Below are 20,225 nucleotides of genomic sequence, written 5' to 3' on the forward strand. Positions count from 1 at the left end.
TATATGCACAGGAGAGACAGAGAATACAGGTATACAGCAGCCAGTCACACACAGGGGACACAGCACACAGGCAGCTGTCAGTCACACACCACCTATATGCACAGGAGAGACAGAGAATACAGGTATACAGCAGCCAGTCACACACAGGGGACACAGCACACAGGCAGCTGTCAGTCACACACCACCTATATGCACAGGAGAGACAGAGAATACAGGTATACAGCAGCCAGTCACACACAGGGGACACACATCACACAGGCAGCTGTCAGTCACACACCACCTATATGCACAGGAGAGACAGAGAATACAGGTATACAGCAGCCAGTCACACACAGGGGACACACATCACACAGGCAGCTGTCAGTCACACACCACCTATAGGCACAGGAGAGACAGAGAATACAGGTATACAGCAGCCAGTCACACACAGGGGACACACAGCACACAGGCAGCTGTCAGTCACACACCACCTATAGGCACAGGAGAGACACAGAATACAGGTATACAGCAGCCAGTCACACACAGGGGACACACAGGCTGCAGTCACACACCTCCTATATGCACAGGAGACACACAGAGAATACAGGTATACAGCAGCCAGTCACACACAGGGGACACACAGGCTGCAGTCACACACCTCCTATAGGCACAGGAGAGACACAGAGAATACAGGTATACAGCAGCCAGTAGCACACAGCCAGCAGCCAGTCACCCCGCGGCCCCTCCACACACCGGCCTCACCTGCTCCGGGCCGCACAGCTGCTCCCCACACGCCCCGCCTCCGGCTGCTCCTGACGCAGCTAAAATACAGCCCCTTCCAAACACCAGCCTCACCCCGCCCAGCACAGCCAATCCGCGCCCGCCCTCTGCATGACGTCATCCCGCCCCGCACGGAAAGCGGAAGTGAGAGCGGCTCTGGAGGGTCACGTGGGCTGTCTGCGCTGCGCTGCCTGGGAGATACTGGGAAGCCGCTTCAGCTGCTGCTATGGAGGGTAAGCGGGACTCCTCCTCACCACTAGAGGACGCACGCCAGCTCAGGACCCACAACTCCATGTCAAGGAGTCTGGATCTCCAGTCACAGCATGGTCACTGGGAAACCCATCCATCAGCATGTGCCTTTGTGTACAGGGGGTGGAGCCTGAGCTGGCTTCCCCTCCCTTTGCCATGGAATGCCCTGTGAGATGACCCCGAGGAGTTTTGGAAACAGGCACACAGGCATGCAATGTATAACAGCAGGCAGGTGTACTATCCACCAGCCTAAGTATATGCAGTACTGAGATGCACAGTATGTTTGCTTGCGAGGGGGGCATCAGAGCACAGAAGCACAGAGGAAGGCTTTGTTCACATTAGCATTCGGCTGGCGTGTCCGTCCACGGTGGGCTTTTTTTCAGTTTTTTTTTTCTTTTGCATGTTTCGGTGCGTTCGCTAGTGACCAGGCTATTTTTTACATTTCAGTGCTTTGCAGCTTTAACAGCTCGCTGTAGAGCCATACAACTTAGCACCCAAATGAATTCCCACATCCCCCCTTTTCCGCCCACCAACAGAGCTTTCGGGCTGGTTCAGACAGACGCTTGCGGAGCGTTTACCGCAAGCGTTCGGACCGTCGCGGTAAACGCTCCCATTCAAGTGAATGAGAGCGTTTACACCAAGCTTTTGCGCGCTTTTACCCGAACGCGGCGTTCGGGTCCCGATTTTCGCGAGCGTTCGGGCTGCCCCTGGAAGCAACATGTAGCTTCCAGGGAGCGGCCAACCGCGACGGCTAATGTTCCCCTACGGGAAAAAAAAACCGCAACAGCATCACGACGCGACCGAAGGCTACTGAAAGCCTGACCGCTCAGCCGCCGCAACGCCCCCAGACGCGACGCTACGCAGACGTCCGTCTGAACCAGCCCGATCACTGCTCCAGGCTTTGTATTATTATTATTTTTTTATTAATTTACTTGTCATTTTATTTTTAATAAAAACGTACATTTTCTTTTTATTTCTCCCTCCCCTGAAGACCAATCAGATCGATCCTCTCTCATAGGCATCAGCGTATGAGAGGGGATCGTGTTCAGAGTCTCTCCAGGAGACACCCAATTGACACGGCTGTCCCCAGTACAAGCAAAATAAACAATGATTGCTGTTGGCAGACTGTGCATTCGCACGTGCAATCCCCGCTAATCTCCTCTGCCAGGACTTGACGCCAATCAGCGTTAGGCGGTCCTGGGAGAGCCACCTTGCGGCCACCAATTGGCGTTAGGCGGTTGCAAGGAGGTTAAATAAAGTCTTGATTTTAAAAAAATGTAGCTGAGCCAAACCTTATGTACAAAAAGTGATAATTAGCCAAACAGAGAATGGCCGCAGGACCCTATTGAGGCTTCCCTCTGCATTCTGCGATCTCCCCTTGCTGAGCAATGGCCTTGTGTAAGATTGTCAACAACGGATAGTCCCCAATCGTTTTGGAGCCATATTCTTCTTCTGACATCAGTGTGCAGTAGTCGCGCATTCGCAGTAAGCCAGTGCTTACTGTTACTGATTTCAAGGCAAACTTGAAGTGGACCTGAACTCTTGCACAGAAATCAGGACATAAGGGAAGCATAACAGAAATGCACCCTAGAGTTTAGCCTGTGTAATTCCCCCTCATTTGTGTCTAATCACTAGATGTAATTTGATCCCTCCCCTGTGTCACATGACTGCCTATGGCAGATAAGCAGATAAGCCCATTAGAAAGCACAGGCTGTAAACCACGTCTGCTTCCATGAATCAGGAAGTAGAAATTGTGCAGATTTATTTTAGGATTTGTATCAGCTGTAACAAAGAAATTGCTTTTGTTTAAAGGTTATTATGCTGTTGAGTATCGGTTAGAGCAGAGAGGAGTTCTGAGTTTAGGTCCACTTTAAAGGACAACTGAAGTGAGAAGACTATGGAGGCAGCCATATTTATTTCCTTTGAAAGCAAACCTGAACTCAGAACTTCCTCTCTGCTCTAAATGATAAGCAACAGCATAATAAACCTTTAAAGAAAAAACATTTATTTGTTACAGCTGATACAAATCCGGCAATAAATCTGCAGTGTGTCTACTTCTTGTTTTCATGGAAGCAGACATAGGGTTAACATCCTGTGTTTACAAATTAGCTGCTCTGCCTTGGCAGTCAGCTGACACAGCTTGAAGATCAAATTACAAATTGTGATTAGTCACTGATGAGAGAGGGGGAGGGGGGTTAGACAGGCTAAACTCTCTAGATACATACAGGTTGCATTTCTCAATGTTTTCGTTCTGTCCAGTGAAAGAGTTCAGATCCACTTTAAACAATACCAGTCGCCAGGCAGCCCTGCTGATCTATTTGACTGTAGTAGTCTGCAGTAGTCTGAATCACACCAGAAACAAGCATGCAGACAATCTTGTCAGATCTGACAATAATGTCACAAACACCTGATCTGCTACATGCTTGTTCTGGGTCTATGGGTAAAAGTATTAGAGGCAGAGGATCGGCAGGACTGCCTGGCAACTGGTATTGTTTTAAAAGGAAATAAATATGGCAGCCTCCATATCCCTCTCGTTACAGTTGTCCTTTCAGCTCTGGGTACCACTGCTATAAAATTCTAATTGGTTTTCATTTTTCTTCTTTACAGCTAAAAGTCCCGGTTTTGTGACCCCGAAGAAGGCAGCGTTAACAGGCAGCGCTCGGAAAATAAAAGACAACGCAGCAGATTGGCACAACCTGATGCAGAAATGGGAGACCTATAATGACAATGCATTCAGTGTGGCCAACAAGATTGTCAACCTGAAAATCAGCACATTGTAAGTATGTTTTTACCAGATTTTATGCATACTGTATGCCTCTGAAGAAGCTGCTTTTGGCCATGAAACACGTGTCAGGCAGTCAGTGTTTTGTTTGTGAATTTAATTTCTGTCTTGTGCACAGGGGCGTACCTAGAAATCCCGGGCCCCCCTGCAAAAAAAAAAAAATCTGGGCCCATCCCCCCCCCCACACACACACACTTCCCTAGGGCCCGCTCAGGGACTTTTGTGGGGTAGGAGGGGTCGCAGCATAAGAGGAGAGCGTGGCTGCAGATCGGTGGGGAGGGGGGACATTCCCTCCCCCCCCCCCTCACCTCTGGCTCTCCTCTCAGCGCTCCCCTCCTGCAATCATTGGTGGCGGCGGCAGGCAGGCTGAACACATACCTCCTTCTCGCCGGAGGTCTTCCGATCACTACGTGCTTCATGTAACTTCCTAAGTAGATAAATACTTGCTCTACTTACATAACATATGTATTGCACTGTCCACGTTATGATTCCTGTGAATTTTATAAAGGAAAAATAGAGAATCCTATTCTAGACAGTTTCCATATTTACTGTGGCAATTTTGAAGCCAGTCGTGATGTAATATCCGCCCTTAGTCTCCTCTGCCTGATTTGCCCGCCCTTCACTATAGAAAGTGCATTGTTTCAGCCTGAGAAATTTTGGCCAATCAGAGAGGAACAGAGGCGTGGGAGGGGAAAACAGGAGGGAAAGAGGCTTCAGCCAATCAGGCTGCATTAGTTAAGTCTGAGGGAAAGTAGAGAAGCAAAAAAGACAACCCAGCATTCCCTGCAACTTCTCTTTTGTGTACTAAATTTTCTGTGTACCAAATAAGAGTCAGGTAAACTGGGGAATGATCATTTATAAACAAGAAAAGTAATAGTGGTTTTAACTTTTGGATTGCCTGATTAGCATCCTTATTACTTGTTTACCAGATAAAAATAAAGAATTGATTTCATGCCCGACAGTTACTCTTTAAAGTGGTTTACACCTAGAAGAGTTTATTTGCTTTGTGTACTGGATAGATGTTTATAGACAGCACGAGGGCACGTTGATTTGCTGAACAAGAATAATACACCTGGTCTGATGAGAGTCTTAGCAAAAATAAAGAAGCCATTGTGACCTTGGTCCTGGCACTGGCTACCTGAAATCAAAAAAGGGTACCGTGACTAGTTGCAACAATCGCTCCCTATAATTTGGGTTGGCAATATCTGGTAATCCTTCCATTGTTATGTTAGTGGGAACACCGGAGTGGTCAAGCACGTAGTGGCTTTTAAGATAGCCTGATTAAAATACAAGTAGTACAGTTCCACCCCCTAGCAACACACATGTGCAAAAGTCCAAGCAAGAAAGAAGGGTTTTTTAGAACAATTTCACTCTTTATTCTTCAAGTCCCAAGTTTCCCAAATTGCAAATACAGGGCATAGACATAATTCAGAAATCCAATTCACAAAAAGACTGCCTGACAGGCGTTTCATGGCCAAAAGCCAGCTTCCTCAGAGGCACGCAGTGTACATAACATCAGTTGCAGGTCAAGAGGTAAAAAATGGCAACCACAATCTGTAATAGAGTGAAAATAGAGCGATCAACGACATGTCCGTGCTAATACAGCCCCAGAATAAAGATCTACGCCCTGTATCTGCAATCTGGAAGACTTGTGAAGTGGTGGCTTTTATCATCTATTGCGCTGTTTTTTTGTTAACTAGTTCAACAAATACAAAAGAACTTGTAAACTCCAGAAGTAATGCTTATTCAATTTAGTTGTTGTTTTATGAGAGCGCTGTTTGTTATTGTTTTTATTTACTTGATCCGTGGCTTGCAGATTCGTTTTCATTTGTGAAGATTTCTCTTATAGATCGTATGAAAAGATGTTGGTGGACGACACAGTATCTGGCGATGAGAATGTGAAGGACAAAGCGGAGCTGGAAAAGCTGTGTTCAGAACTGGTGGACATACTGGGAAGTATGGTATGTATGAGTGTACAGCAGCCGTGGGGGAGGGTCCTTATTTTAGTTAATTTAAAGTGGTCCTAAACTTTTGCACAGGATAGAAGAAAAACATAGAGAAATGCACTCTGTATGTATTTAGAGAGTTTAGACTGTCTAATCCCCCCCCCCCCCCTCATCTGTGACTAATCACAAGTGTCATTTGATCTCTCAGGTGTGTCAGCTCAGAAATCTCCTCTGCCATGGAAGAGAAAGAGCAGCTAATTTGTAAACACGGGATGTTAACCCAATGTCTACTTCCATGAAAGAAGGAAGTAGACATACTGCAGATTTATTGCAGGATTGGTATCAGCTGTAACACAGAAATGTTTTTCTTTAAAAGTTATGCATTTGCTTATCTTTTAGAGCAGAGAGGAAGTTCTGAGTTCAGGTCCGCTTTAAATAAATTTGAAATAATGCAGTATGCTAGATCAGCCATTCTTGATTTACATCATGTAGGAGAACAGAGGCGCCAAAAGGAAGCTAAATGAGCTTAAAAACCAAATTCTTGGTTAATAGAGGAGGTAGTGGTGGACTTACCTCCTCCAAGTAGACACACAACGACTGTAGTAAAGACAGTCAATATATTTTATTTATGAACTCCAAATATGCAACGCGTTTCGCAGGTTTGATCCCGCTTCATCAGGCAATAACAATGGAGCAATAGCATATGTGGTCAGCAGAAGAGCCACGCACCTCTGTGCACCTCTGACCTCTGGCTCTTCTACTGACCACATATGCTATTGCTCCGTTATTGCCTGATGAAGCGGGATCAAACCTGCAAAACGTGTCGCATATTTGGAGTTCATAAATAAAATATATTGACTGTCTTTACTACAGTCGTTGTGTGTCTACTTGGAGGAGGTAAGTCCACCACTACCTCCTCTATTTACCAAGAATTTGGTTTTTAAGCTCATTTAGCTTCCTTTTATCCTTTTGGCACCTCTGTTCTCCTGCATAATATTGAGTCCACCCTGGGTGGAGGGTTGAACCCCCTTTTTTCTCATCTACAGAGAGTGACTTCTTATTAATGACTGGGGTCAGGAAAATCTACCCACCTGCCTTTACAGTGGTTGCCTAATGGTAACCCTGGTTTGTGAGTATTAATATTTACTCTATCTGGTAACCATTTACCAGTACATATTACACTATTGGGGCTCTTGGTTTTCCTTGTTTGTATTCTTGATTTACAGAAGTTGTCTAATTTGTTATGAGTTATACCATCATATTGGTCTTAGTGGCAGGTAGGACCCGCAGTGGGCCCTCCTGAGGTGCAGAGCGCAGGAGAGAAGTAACTCACCTCTCCAGGGTCCACTGATGATCTATCATCCTCCTAGGCGTCACCGTCTCCATGACTACAGAGCCGTCTCTCGTCACATAATGGGAGACAGCACTGGAATCTTAAGAGACAGTGGCTATGGTGGAAAGTGGATTGTTGGTGGAGTGTGGAGAGGTGAGCTCTCTCCTGCATTCACTACTCTGCCTATACTGGGGGCCCCTCTGGCTATACATACCTTGGGTTGCCTAATACTGGGGGGTACATTTAGCTACCTATACTGGCAGGTGGGCACGTCTGACTACCTTTTACCTGGGAGAGGTCAAATTTACGCAGCATGAAATTGGACCAATGGAATTCCACCAAGGTGGAGTTTGGTACATTTTCAAGCTGTGTCAATTTGCATACATGATTTGCACAATCATGTATCAGCTCAATTAATTGCATCTGATTGACCATTCCTAATGCTGACCCCAGTGTATTACCTCTATGAGGGCTGGTGCACACCAGAGCGGTTCTGGAGCGTTTTTTAAAACGCTTGCAGGGGGAAAACCGCTTGGCTAATGAAAGTGAACGGGATGGTGCAAACCAGAGCGGCTCGTTTTTTCCACAAACGCAGACTCGGGGGCATTTTTTAGATTTCTGAGGCGTTTCTGCCTTAAAGAGAACCCGAGGTGGGGTTCTGACAATGAAATCCGCATACAGAGGCTGGGTCTGCCTATACAGCCCAGCCTCTGTTGCTATCCAGATCCCCCCCTAAGCCCCCCCTGCGATCACCCATAAATCACAGCCGCGCTGCCGACACGCATCGTGTCACAACGGGCTGTGTTTACCTCTGTACTGTCAGTCTGCTGCTCCCCCCCCGCCTCCTGCATAGCTCCGGTCCCCGCCCACGTCCCTTCCCTTCCCGCTGATTGGGTGGGGACCGGAGCTATGCAGGAGGCGGGGGGAGAGCCGAGACTGACATTGCAGAGGTAAATACAGCCCGTTGTGACACGGTGCGAGTCGGCAGCGCAGCTGTGATTTATGGGTGATCGCAGAGTGCGGGGGGGGGGCTTAAGGGGGATCTGAATAGCAACAGAGGCTGGGCTGTATAGGCAGACCCAGCCTCTGTATGCGGATTTCATTGTCTGAACCCCACCTCGGGTTCTCTTTAATGTTAAATTATAGGAAAGTGGAAAACCGCTTTGAAAAAGGCTAGATCAGAGCTGTTTTCCAGGCGTTTTTGTTACAGAAGCTGTTCAGTAACAGCTTTACTTTAACAATATTTTTAACCTGCTACACAAAAACGCTCCAAAAACCGCTAGGCATGTTTAGAAAATGTCTCTAAGGCCCCATTCAAACTTGAAAGCGCAAAACTGCAGGAGTGATTTTGATTTCACGTGTAAAAATCACAGGACTATGCTGCGATTTCTCCGCGATCGCATTTAGCACTTCTGTAGCACTGAACCGTGATCGCCGGGAAAGCGGCTGAAAATGGTGCAGGCTACACGTTTGCATTTGCCAATTTGCGTTAATCGCTGGCGAATAACGCAAATTGCATAAGTGAGAACCGGCCCATAGGGTTTTATTACACTAGCGCTTCCAAAATCGCCAGCAAAACGCTGTAGTGTGAATGAGACCTGACCATGCCTAGAATCGCTCTGAAATCTGCTTTAAAAACCTCCAGCGTTTTGCGGATCTGCTAGAGGTTTTTGGTGTGCACTGGGCCTGACTTCTGTTTCAGAGCCGATTTCTGTGGAATTCTCTGCATTTTAGTTCTGTCATTTTATTATGAGTTCTTTGTGCAGGTGGGGATTAAATGCATCTCAAATGGACTTTATGTAAACAGGAAATGACCTTAAAAATAAATGGTTATTTCTGTATACTGTAGAACCAGAACTGTTGTAAACGTGGACTTACATGTTTTTAAAAATTAAAATAATTTATTTTATGGAATAAGGTTTACTGTTCTGCACGTTTATTATTACTATATTCTTCAAACCCTCAGCAACAAATCCAGACGAAGATGGAGAAACTGACTGCGACAATGAAAGGGGTGCGTGACCTGGAGGACTATCAGAGCCGTGGTGAGGCTGCAAGGCCTCCTCTGTTCCATACCTGGCCCACTGCGCTCTTCTGTGAGTACCTCTTCTCTTATATACAGCCCACTATAACCAGGACAGGGCTGGTGCTACCGTCTAGACAAAGGGGGCAATTTTCCAGGCCCCCCCCCCAGTCATCCAGCTTGTGCTCCCCAGGGCCCCTGCACAGTTTTTGCAGCACAGCAACTCAATGGTGGGCAAGCAAGATCCAAGGAGGGGGTGGAGCTTTTCTACATCTTCTCTTTACTGTTCCAGTATTTGCCTTTGAATAAAGTATAAAATAGTGTATGGTACTATTGCATAGTGGGAGTGGAGGAAGCCCCAGGTATGTATATATTTTTTTGTTGGCCCCATTTCAGGTACACTTTAAAGAGGCCCTGTAGTGACATTGTAGAATGCAGTAAATTATTCAGGATACCCACTTTTATGGTACTGTAATTATCATGGTTTAAGCATTAGAAACACTTCCTCTATCTATTCATAGCTGTATATTTGTATGTAGCTCAACCCTCCCAGTAAGGCTTAGCCTAGGCTCTTTAGCTATGCAGACCTCCTCCCAGAGCATTTTTGGAGATCAGGTATATTTTCTACTGGATTTAGAACTAACATGCTGCAGAGATTACCCGGCAGGACTAAAGATGTTGCTACCTTTGATAAATTTCAGAATATAAATCTGGTTGAGGGAAAAAATGTCAAGATGGGTAAACATTGACTAAATCATGTATCAATGAATATTGTAAAAATAAAAAAAAAATGTTATGCATGATTTTCACTACAGTTCCTCTTTAGTGTATTTGTTCCCTTTACAAATTAAAAATGTACCTATAAAAATGTAGAGGAATGTGCTCCTGCTCTCCTCTAGTGTTAGCAACATAGCATTTCCAGGTAAAAGGGATAATCAATCTAACATTGTATGTCCAGGTAATGCTGTGTATATAATTGTGAGTTCCTTTTGCATTTTCCAGATGAAACCTCCCAGAAGATGTCAGACATGTACAAGAAGGAAATCTCCCTGAAGAGCACCATAGTTGGGGAAATAGCGCACACGTCAGACCAGGACTTGCTGATGGTGTATCTGTCCTGCTGGCTCTATCAGCCTTATGTAGACAACAGTATAAAAGTCCTGCTAGAGAGTATGCTGCTGGAGACTGGACATCGGCCCCTTTAAAGGGGCACTCTGGGAACAGCTTACAGACATCATGCAGTGCTGCTTTCAGTCTGGCCAGGCTGACGTACTTGTTAAAGAGAACCTGAGGTGGGTTTATGAAATCTTATTAGGACACAGAGGTGTATTCTGTGTACTGTGAGCAGCCTCTGTGTCCTTCTACAGTGCCTCCAGCACCCCACACGTTCTCTGCTGTTTCCCCTTATCAAAAGCAATAAGCTAGTGACACGCAGATTGTCGCTATCCTGGTATTTACCTTCAGGCTGCCACTCACCGCCATTTCCTAGCCACCTGTATAGCACAGAGGCGGGGAGGGAAGGGGCATAGGCGGGGAGCAACCTGAAGGTAAATACCAGGCTAGCGACAATCTGCGTGTCGCTAGCATGTCGCTTCTTATAAGGGAGGACAGCAGAGCGCTGGAGGCACTATAGTATGCCTGTGTCCAGGGGCTTAACAATAGACCCTGCAAGGGATGCAGCTGCAGGGGGGCCCAGAAGCCGCAGGGGGCCCTGTGGAGTTTCTTTTCCCTGTCCTGAGATACTTAGGGCACGGAGAGAAAAAGCTTTCTGTTATCTGCACAATTGTTCAAATGACTGCCTCTGCTCAGCCACTGATAAGGAATCGAACAAAGTTTTGCAGACAGTCCCTATTCAATGTGCAGCAGGGTCTTGTGACCAGCCCCTCTAGCCCTCCCCAAGTGCTCTGTACTGTAGTGATGCTGGAGAAGTCTGCAGAGCCAGTTCTGCTCTATCAAAGATGGACAGAGTGAGTGTAATAAGCTGAGGCTGGGAGCATACTCATCTGTCGGTTTTCTGTATGCGTGGGAGGCGGGGGGTCCAGTGATTTCTAGTTATTCCCCTGTCTGTGTCCTAATAGGATTTCACAAACCCACCTTGGGTTCTCTTTAAAGCCCTAGCTCATTTTTTATGTGTATTTCATAGACCATTTTAAATTAATTATGCATAAACGTTTTGTGAAAAATAGTTTTTGTAAAATAAAGATGTTTGCTGCTGCTCCTCCTTCTCCTCAGTGACCTCCAGCTGCCTTCTCACATGTAGTCAGCCTGTACCACTTTAATTACAGGGGCACATAAGACAGGAGTAAAGGTGCTCAGACATAATTTTTCTGTTTGATTCCCTGCAGATTTATCAAGTCTCCCAAAAGGGTTCGATTTATTAACTTGGTTAACTTTGACTATAAATTGAAAGTATTGATCAGACAGGATGAAAGAACCAGGTTGATTGGGGCATTAGTGGTAGAATGTCAGCCCAAAGTGGTGCACTGCATTAAACAGACCCTGCTGCAATCTATGAGGGCTCGTTTCCACTATCGCGAATCCGCATGCGTCTAACGCATGCAGATTCGCACATGTAATGCAAGTGGATGGGCCTGTTTCCACTGTAGCGTTGTTGAGGTGCGTTTTTTTCAGCGGTGAAAAAACGCACAAAAGAGCTGCAGAATTCGCCTGCAAGTGGAATGCATGCGAATCGCATGCAATGTATTTAATCGGGAAATCGCATGCAATTTCCCCATGCGTTTTTTGCCGCGAATTTGAATAAGATACCAATGTAAATTCACACAGGCAGTGACATGGTTAAAATCGCATATACCCTCACGTATTCGAATTTGCGGCAAAAATGCCTGGGGAATCGCATCCGCATGCGATTTCATCAGCGGTGGAATCCAGGAGATTCCGCACCGCAATAGTGGAAACGAGCCCTTAAAGAAAATTAATGTTCAGTAGGAATCAATCCCTTCCAGAGAGGAAGCAACAATTTGCCCCATTGGGTGGCACTTATATAAGTATATGGCCAGCTACAACCATTGTACAAAACACAAGCTGTTTTATTGAAAAGTAATTAAACCCATTGCTAAACAACAGTGTCTATCCAGGAGAGAACAAAAAAAAAATCTTTAGACGACAGTACTGATATACTGTATGTATAGTGTACATGTGCTGGTCTTAGCATCTCAGCTATGAGTCCCAATCAATATCTTTGGTTTCCTCCCATCTACAGAAAGTCAGTGAGATGACATTTATGCACCTTGAAAATGGATCGGATTCCACCTTGGTGGGATTTGATTGGCCTAACCAAATCCCAAGGTGCAATTCAATTGGTCCATTTTCAGGGTGCATAAATCTGCACCACATTACCCTTCTTCTGTCACCATTAAATCAGCAAGATGCTAATAATCCTGAGTACAGGTAGGCCCTGGTTAACCTGCTGAGCGGTCTGGACGAGCTCAGCTCGTCCAACACCGCCAGAGGCTGCCGCTCAGGCCCTGCTGGGCCGATTTGCACGAAATAAAAAGCAGCACACGCAGCCGGCACTTTGCCAGCCGCGTGTGCTGCCTGATCGCCGCTGCGTGCAGCGGCGAAAGAGGGTCCCCCTAGCCGCCCGAGCCCAGCGTAGCCGGAACTAACAGTTCCGGCCAGCGCTAAGGGCTGGATCGGAGGCGGCTGACGTCCATGACGTCACTCCGCTCGTCGCCATGGCGACGAGGGAAGCGAAACACGGAGGGCCGCTCATTGCGGCCTTCCGTGTTATCTCTTGCCGCCGGAGGCGATCGGAAGATCGCCTCCGGAGCGCCCTCTAGTGGGCTTTCATGCAGCTAACTTTCAGTTGGCTGCATGAAATAGTTTTTTTTTTTATTTAAAAAAAACCCTCCCGCAGCCACCCTGGCGATTTAATCAGAACGCCAGGGTGGTGTTAATGAACAAGATAGGGACTATAGCTACAGTACCTTCTTAAAGGGATCCTAAGCAGTAAGTTAAAAAGGAAATCCAGACTTATCTAGGTGCTTCCTCCAGCGTTCCCCCCCCCCCCCCCCCCATCAGGTAACATCAACTGAAGTTGCGTGTATACCAACCCTGCGCATCATCGCAACAGTCGCTGTATGAGTCCTGCACATGCACAGTTCAGTCTTTAGAGAACCACACATGAGCAGAACTGAGACCGGTGTGATGACGCGCAGGGTGCACATGCGCAATTTCAGCCAAAATACCAGGGAGTGAGGGAAAGGATGCCGAGGGACATACATATGAGTACGGGAGACACGGGCGCAGAATACAGACGGTATATGGCTTAGCCTGCTGCTGCTCCTTTTAACAGGATTATCTCCATAAGTCAAACCACTGCATAGAATTTGTGTTCCTACTGTTTCCATGTTTCCCCCCCCCCCCTATGTACCTCTTCTGTCCCCCTTTGTCAGCTCCACACATCTCCAGCGATGAACGACCACCTCTCACCCCAAATGATCACTCTAGTGCTGTCTTTTCCTGCATCGTGTAATTATACACAACATGCCAGTCCAGTTGCTCAGTGAGAGGCAATGCCCAGAGCTGCTTCCGCTGCCCGATATTCTGCACTGCAGCATAAACTGTCACAGGGGGAGGAGTGCTCACCGGAATGAGGTCATCGCAACGAGTTCTGTTCATAAGTCGGTGACTACCTGTAAATGCAAGTTTTTATGTAGCTTAGAAATAAGAATATTTGCATCAATTCTGAATTATCAGCATGACACTGACCAGCTCCAGTAAGCATACAAATCAGACACTTAAAGAGGACCTCCATGCAAAAAAAACTAAAAAAAATCCATCAGTGCTGCTGTAATAGTTATATTTATCGCTGGAGTCTTGTCCAACAAAGCCGTCCTGAAGTCCCTGCATCAATCCACTTCCGCCACTTGGCCCCGCCTCCCCCTCAGCGGGAAAAAAATAGCCTAGGAATTTACTGCAGAAAATAGCTTGGCGGATTTTCTCAGAGGAGAGGTGGGGCCAAGCGACGGAAGTGGAGTGATGCAGAGGTTTTGGGGCAGCTTTGTGGGACGAGACTCCAGAGGTAAATATAACTTTGCGTTACAGCAGCGCTGACATTTTTAGTTATTGCATGGAGGTCCTCTTTAAAGAGAAGTTGTAACCAAGAATTGAACTTCATCCCAATCAGTAGCCGATACCCCCTTTTACATGAGAAATCTATTCCTTTTCACAAACAGACCATCAGGAGGCTTTGTATGGCTGATATTGTGGTGAAACCCCCTAACACGTGATATCAGGACCTCTCAGCACTGAGGTACTGACATCACACTGTGGGAGCCTTGTTGCATTGCAATTTCCAACTGCCAAAAAAAAAAAAAACAAGCAGCATCTCCTTTAAGTGACATCACCTGCCAGCAGTAAAAATATCACCATGTAATAAATGTCAGAATGTAAATCAGGGAGAGGAAAGATTTTACAATGAGCAAACACTGACTAATCATTTATACATAATTGTAGGAAAAAAAAGCACTTTATTACATTATTTCCACTGGAATTCCTCTTTAAGCTAAATAAAAGAAACATTGTTAGTTTGAAGTAAAAGTTTATTTCTGAAAACATACTTTACACATTGTACAGCAAACAGTTTGTGGTATCTACAGAACAAGGCCTGTACACCTCTGCACAGAAGCAATGCTATAGTCATCGGGGGGCTCAATGTAATGTGGTGAATAACCTGTGTTTGTTTCCATCGTCCCAGCCCAGCGCCCCCACCCAAGGGAGATCAAACCAGCTGCTGTGCAACATTTACATCATTGGCTCTCACAGGTCTCTAAGAGGTGCACTCAAACTGTGGTCTGCAGCCTCATGTCACATGTTTCCCAAGCTATGACCTCACCAGTCAACTGAAGAAATGTTCACACAAGATACAGCAGAGCTTGTAAAAAGGTTACTGCAGTATATTTAAAAATCAGATATTTGTGAAGCCATTAATCCATAGGTGATAGCTGTCTACAGGATAAGCAATAAAAAAAAGGATCTGCTTAAAGCAAACATGATATAATAAATTGTAGGTATGGTACAGCTAACAAAAGAACATTAGTAGCAAAGAAAAGTTTCATATCATTTTTCCAGTACAGGAAGAAAAAAAAACGTTATATAAGCAACAGCTTCTCTGAGCTAGTCATACTAACTTAGGTTGAATACAATCCTGTTTTCTGAAGCACTGAAAGAAAGTCCGTATTAAGAAAAACGCCCCTGGGGGGGGGGGGGTACTCGCCTCGGGATCCTATCAAAGCTTTACCCATCCCCCCCCCCCCCCCCCCCGATCGCAGTCGGGTCCGCTCTACTGTGCATGTGTCTTGCGCCTAAGCAGTAGAGCGTACCTGACTGGGATGGGCTTATTTCAGAGCCGCTACTGCGCTGGAGCCGGGAAGGTAATTATTTATATGGCTGCCGTTCCTGGACCTGCAGCGAGACCACCGTGGGATGGAGGATGACAGAGGAAGCCTAGATAGGATCCAGAGGCTGCCCCCTCCTGAGGTGAGTACCCCTCAGGGGCGGTTTTTCTTAGCACAGATCCTCTTTAAAAAGAGTGACAGCTTGGGATAAAGTTTTACTGCAGGAATGTTCAAAGGATCATAATTTCTGCTTTGGTTTATAGCTTTTGAAACTGCAAATGTGGCAGAATGGTGCAAAGTTATATATATATATATATATATATAGAAAAACCTATACTGTACAACTGAAAATACAAATATGACTTCTTTGCTACTAATGTTCTATCCATTATCTGTACTACACATACAATTCATTTTTCCCCACTTCTGTTTTACTTTAAAAAAGGTCCATAGACAGTAACACTCGGAAATCCACGAACAGGTTATGATTGGAGATAGTCAACAAGATGCGGCTTGTAACTGGGCCAATCAGAAATCTCCAGGAAGTGCATTTCATTGGTCAGTTCCAAGCTGCATAAAAATGCACATGAAATAAGTTTGCCTGCAGAGCAGATTTGCAGCTCGATGACCGTTCCGTGATCCAAGGAACTCTCAATTGACCCATCTGGTGGAATATCTTCTGGTTTGGTTGACGCCTTTGTCCTTCCCCTAGGAGAGGACTTGTAGAAAGCTCTGTTGTGGGGGAACACCGCCTACACTGGGGGTTCACCCTAGCCAGAACCTCAGTGATCTAATGACCAGTTCTGATCAATGCTCAGTTAATGCGCTCATACATTACTCGACTTGCCGTATCATCTCACAGACTCAATCGTAATGATATCATTTGGCATGAGACTCATACAGCCTCATTTGCTGTTTCAATCAATTTCTAGCTGAAATCGATCAAAATGGTCGCTAAGGCCTAGTGCACACTAGAGCGGTTCGGCTGCATTTTGCGATCCGCTTGCAGATACACTTGGGTAATGTATTTCAATGGGCTGGGAGGCGTTTTGCTGATACACATACTCCTGGGGTGAGGCATTTTTTGGATTGTGGATGAGTTTCTGCCTCAATGTTAAGTATAGGAAAAGCGCAAACCGCTCTGAAAAACACCTGTTCAGATCGGTTTTGCCGGCATTTGTTACAGAAGCTGTTCAGTAACAGCTTTACTGTAACAATATATTAAATCTACTACACCAAAACCGCTACGCAAAACGCTACAGAAACAGAAGAAAAAGCGTTTCAAAATCTAGCATTTTGCGGATCTGCTAGCGGGTTTCGGTGTACACCAGGCCCAAGTCATGCAGGAAATCACTTGCTGGAAAGGGCCTAGTTGTACGGCAGTAGTGGTGTTCAAATCCCTGACAACCAACAGACCGCCGTCTGATTCCCCTCCCGACCTGTGGAGTGTTGCTGAGTAGTGCTGGCTGTAACCCCCTCTTGGCTGCGGGCAGTGCAATCCAATTTAATATTCGATTACGAGTAGCTACGTACTCGTAGAGGGCAACACTAGTCAATTGCATAACGCACGAGTTATGTGCTTAAACTGCAATGGAGGCTGGACATAGACTTTAATACAAAAGCCTGCATGCAGAGAGTAAAGCTACGTACACACATGCGACAACGATCGTTCGTTGTGAACGACGAACGAACTTTTAATTGACCAAGGAACGAGCTAAGTAAAGTTAGTTTTGAAAAGTGTGTAACGATCTGATCGTTAGAACGAATGTTACATCACATAAAGCAACGATTGCGCTTGCGCATAAAAATGAAAAAGTTCCATGGAGAAATAGTGAAATGCGCATGTCAAGTCTAGTACGAACGACCGTTTCCAACGATGTACTACTTTTGCAAACGATAGTCGTTGGAAAAAATCCGCCAAGCTAGATCGTTCGTTTTTAACGATCTAGCTCGTCAGTCGTTGGACTTAATGGTAGTTTGCTTTTTTTTTTTTACGATCGTCATTTGAAACGATCGGGGAACGATCGTTTCAAACGACTATAGTCGCATGTGTGTACACACCTTTAGAATAACGCAATCCATTACAACGCAGTCCTGGCCCATAGAATTGCATGGACATGGAGTTGAATTACTCAATAAGGCTGGGTTTCCACTAGCCGACGCGTGGTGGCACTTCCTGGCCTGCGGATATGCAGACGAATCCCAGAAGACGTGCCATGCACATTGATGGTTTCACTACCTTCCGCACGGAAACGGATGGCAATGTCATCAGAATCGTTAGGGCAAACGATTCATAATGCAACTGAGCACTGAACAGAGCCTTAGACCTCACATATGCCGCATTCACACAAGGTTGAATTAAGGCAAGTCATTAATTTTGGGGCATATGGCCTCCAACACTCGAAGATAGAATGACCAGGGTGGCAACATTTGGGTAGAGGCCGGTGAGGGGAATTACGTACCTAATGTTTTACAGAAACTTTGCCAACAACATCCCGGGACAATCAGAACTCCAGACAGGCAGCTCACCACCACGTCCCATTAGATGGCGCTGGAAGAGTATGAGAACTAAGGGCAGAGAGCTGACAGAGTCCAAACACCTGAAAAACAAGCTTGTAGGCACTACGAGCTGACATGGCTTACTGGCTTGAGGATAAAAACAAGTCACTTGTCTGGGATCTGAACAAGCGGTTCCCTTTTAGGCCACAATAGTGCAAATGACAAATTTCTGAACAGTGAAAGCCGTCATGGAACAATCTATATGACTAATCTGTAAAAAATAAAACTCTCGTAGAAACGCTTTATAAATAATTTACTCTTCGCAGTATACAAGAATAGATAGGAAATATCCTAATACATCTTAAAAAGAAAAAAAACAGACCAAATAAAAACCCAAAAACTGAAATGTACTAAGAACTGAACATCAAAACATTCTCCCATCACAGCACACAAGGAACTCCTCCCTCCTACTAACGGTGCCATTAACGGAACAATTTTTAGCAAATGATCATGATTGCAATAAGATCAGAGTGAAAGAGAAAAGATTGTATTTAAATCAACAGCACTTCAGAATCCAACTATTTCCACCAGTTATGTTCGTATCTATGGAAAAAATAAAATTCACCAAATGGAACGATTACTTTAAGGGCCCTTTTCCACCAGCGCGTTTGCGCTGGCTGAATCGCAAAAACGCAAACCGCTAGAGATTTTACAATCGCTACGGTTTGCTTTTTAACATAGGAATCGCGGTTGGTCATTTCCACTACCGCGATTAGTTTTTGACTCAAACGCGATCGCACCGCGGAGCGATCTTTGCCGCGATTTTGCTATGCAGTGCATAGCAAAATCGCGGCCGTAAAACGTCGGGGAATCGCCGGTTTTGCGATTCAGCAATCGCTAGCGTTCAGCGTGAACGCTAGCGACTGCAGGTGGAAAAGGGCCCTAAAGACTGCCTTGTCCCTACTCACCTCCAGGATCCAAAGACTTTCCCCGTCCTCCACCAGCCCATTTTAGTGGACAAGACACTCTTTCTCCCCCCCCCCCCCCCCCCCCCCCCCCAAAAAAAAATTGCTTGCCAGCAGCTCATGACCCTCCGGGGTTCTGGCCAAAACAGCCAAGCCTGATTGTGCCTGTGCAAGTTTTCACCATTCCTCCACCAGAGCCCAAGCAGGTCCATGCCACAGCGCAGGTGCAGTGCGGCCGCACTCAGGGGTCTCATCGCTGGATTGGCCCAGCCTCTTTAGGCTACCCCCACTCCCAAGTACAGCAAAGCCCCTGTTAACCAGAACTCAGCATGCCTGAGGGGAAAACGGGGACATTGTTTTGGAGGCATTTCAAGGCATTGAAGTGAAAGGGATATGGAGGCTGCCATATTTATTTCCTATTAAACAATGCCAGTTGCCTGGCAGCCCTGCTGGTCTATTTGGCTGCAGTAGTGTCTGACCACCAGAGACAAGCATGCAGCTAATCTTTTCAGATCTGACAATGTCAGAAACACCCGATCTGTTGCATGCTTGCGCAGGGGCTATGGCTGAAAGTATTAGAGGCAGAGGATCAGCAGGACAGCCAGGCAACTGGTATTGCTTAAAAGGAAATAAATATGGCAGCCTCTATGTCCTCTCTTAAGTTGGTCTGTATTATACTCACCGAGCCTCCAGCGACATATTGCAGCCCTCTTGCTCCTAGCGGCTTTTGGCATCCGTGCATGGCTCCCGGCATGTCACATGATCCGATGAGGTCATGTGACATGCCAGCTTCTGCACAGAGAACACGCTAGATGCATCAGGAAGGCTACAAGACGTTGCTGGAGGCTCGGTGAGTATTTGGGGGGCAGGGGGTGGGGCTGTTTTTCCAGCCAGTTGCTTAGGCAACCAGTGAGCACACGTATCCGGCGTCAGGTGATGGATACCAGGGGACTTTGCAGTATTCCACACAAGCCGTAGCCAACCTTACAGGATTGCTTTAAGAAAGTGATCGGTAATGCGAATGTTCAGGATCAAAAAGGGCCCATCAGTCTTTATTTTCATGCAATACGATCTGAAAAACATGATCATTCATTTAAAATTGTACAGTTAATGGGCTTGTTGAACATGTGTTGCCTTCTTACATAAAGAAAGTTTACCGAGAAGAGGTTTTTGAATCCCGAGCCCGTCCCCCCCCGGGGGGATTATTACTTCGTATGATGGGTGTTGTCTGGGAGGATGACCTGGAGAAAACAATCTACGATCCAAGGATCTGTCTGGACGGCCGTTTGGCGTAGCAGCGACCCCACTGC

At 46.1% G+C, this 20,225-nt stretch overlaps 2 protein-coding genes across 4 annotated transcripts in view; one reads left to right on the plus strand and one right to left on the minus strand.

Annotated features, from left to right (window-relative positions):
- TECPR2 (tectonin beta-propeller repeat containing 2) overlaps positions 1 to 811 on the minus strand; it is a 131,732-nt gene extending 130,921 nt beyond the window's left edge. Inside the window, exon 1 of one of the 3 annotated variants that reach the window (XM_068254631.1) lies at positions 742 to 811. The gene's annotated coding sequence lies outside the window, so the exon portion shown is untranslated. Of the gene's footprint in view, positions 1 to 637; positions 685 to 741 lie in introns of those variants that run through there. The other 2 variants (XM_068254634.1, XM_068254633.1) reach the window with 2 other exon arrangements.
- An 84-nt stretch (positions 812 to 895) lies between these two features.
- Positions 896 to 11,307, plus strand: CINP (cyclin dependent kinase 2 interacting protein). Its single transcript, XM_068254635.1, has 5 exons — positions 896 to 992; positions 3,616 to 3,784; positions 5,640 to 5,751; positions 9,036 to 9,165; positions 10,095 to 11,307. Exons 1-5 carry the CDS (start codon positions 986 to 988, stop codon positions 10,295 to 10,297), a joined length of 621 nt encoding a protein of 206 aa, XP_068110736.1. The 5' UTR covers positions 896 to 985; the 3' UTR covers positions 10,298 to 11,307.
- The last annotated feature ends 8,918 nt before the right edge of the window (positions 11,308 to 20,225 follow it).

The sequence above is a fragment of the Hyperolius riggenbachi genome, chromosome 9 (genome assembly GCF_040937935.1).
Source record: "Hyperolius riggenbachi isolate aHypRig1 chromosome 9, aHypRig1.pri, whole genome shotgun sequence".
NCBI classification, from domain to species: Eukaryota; Metazoa; Chordata; class Amphibia; order Anura; family Hyperoliidae; genus Hyperolius; species Hyperolius riggenbachi.

What these genes read in the sequence shown, in the direction of transcription:
- CINP (XM_068254635.1), top strand. An exon ending in TGGACATACTGGGAAGTATG is followed by an intron (nt 5,752 to 9,035) that starts GTATGTATGAGT and finishes TCAAACCCTCAG; the next exon opens with CAACAAATCCAGACGAAGAT. An exon ending in CTGGCCCACTGCGCTCTTCT is followed by an intron (nt 9,166 to 10,094) that starts GTGAGTACCTCT and finishes TGCATTTTCCAG; the next exon opens with ATGAAACCTCCCAGAAGATG.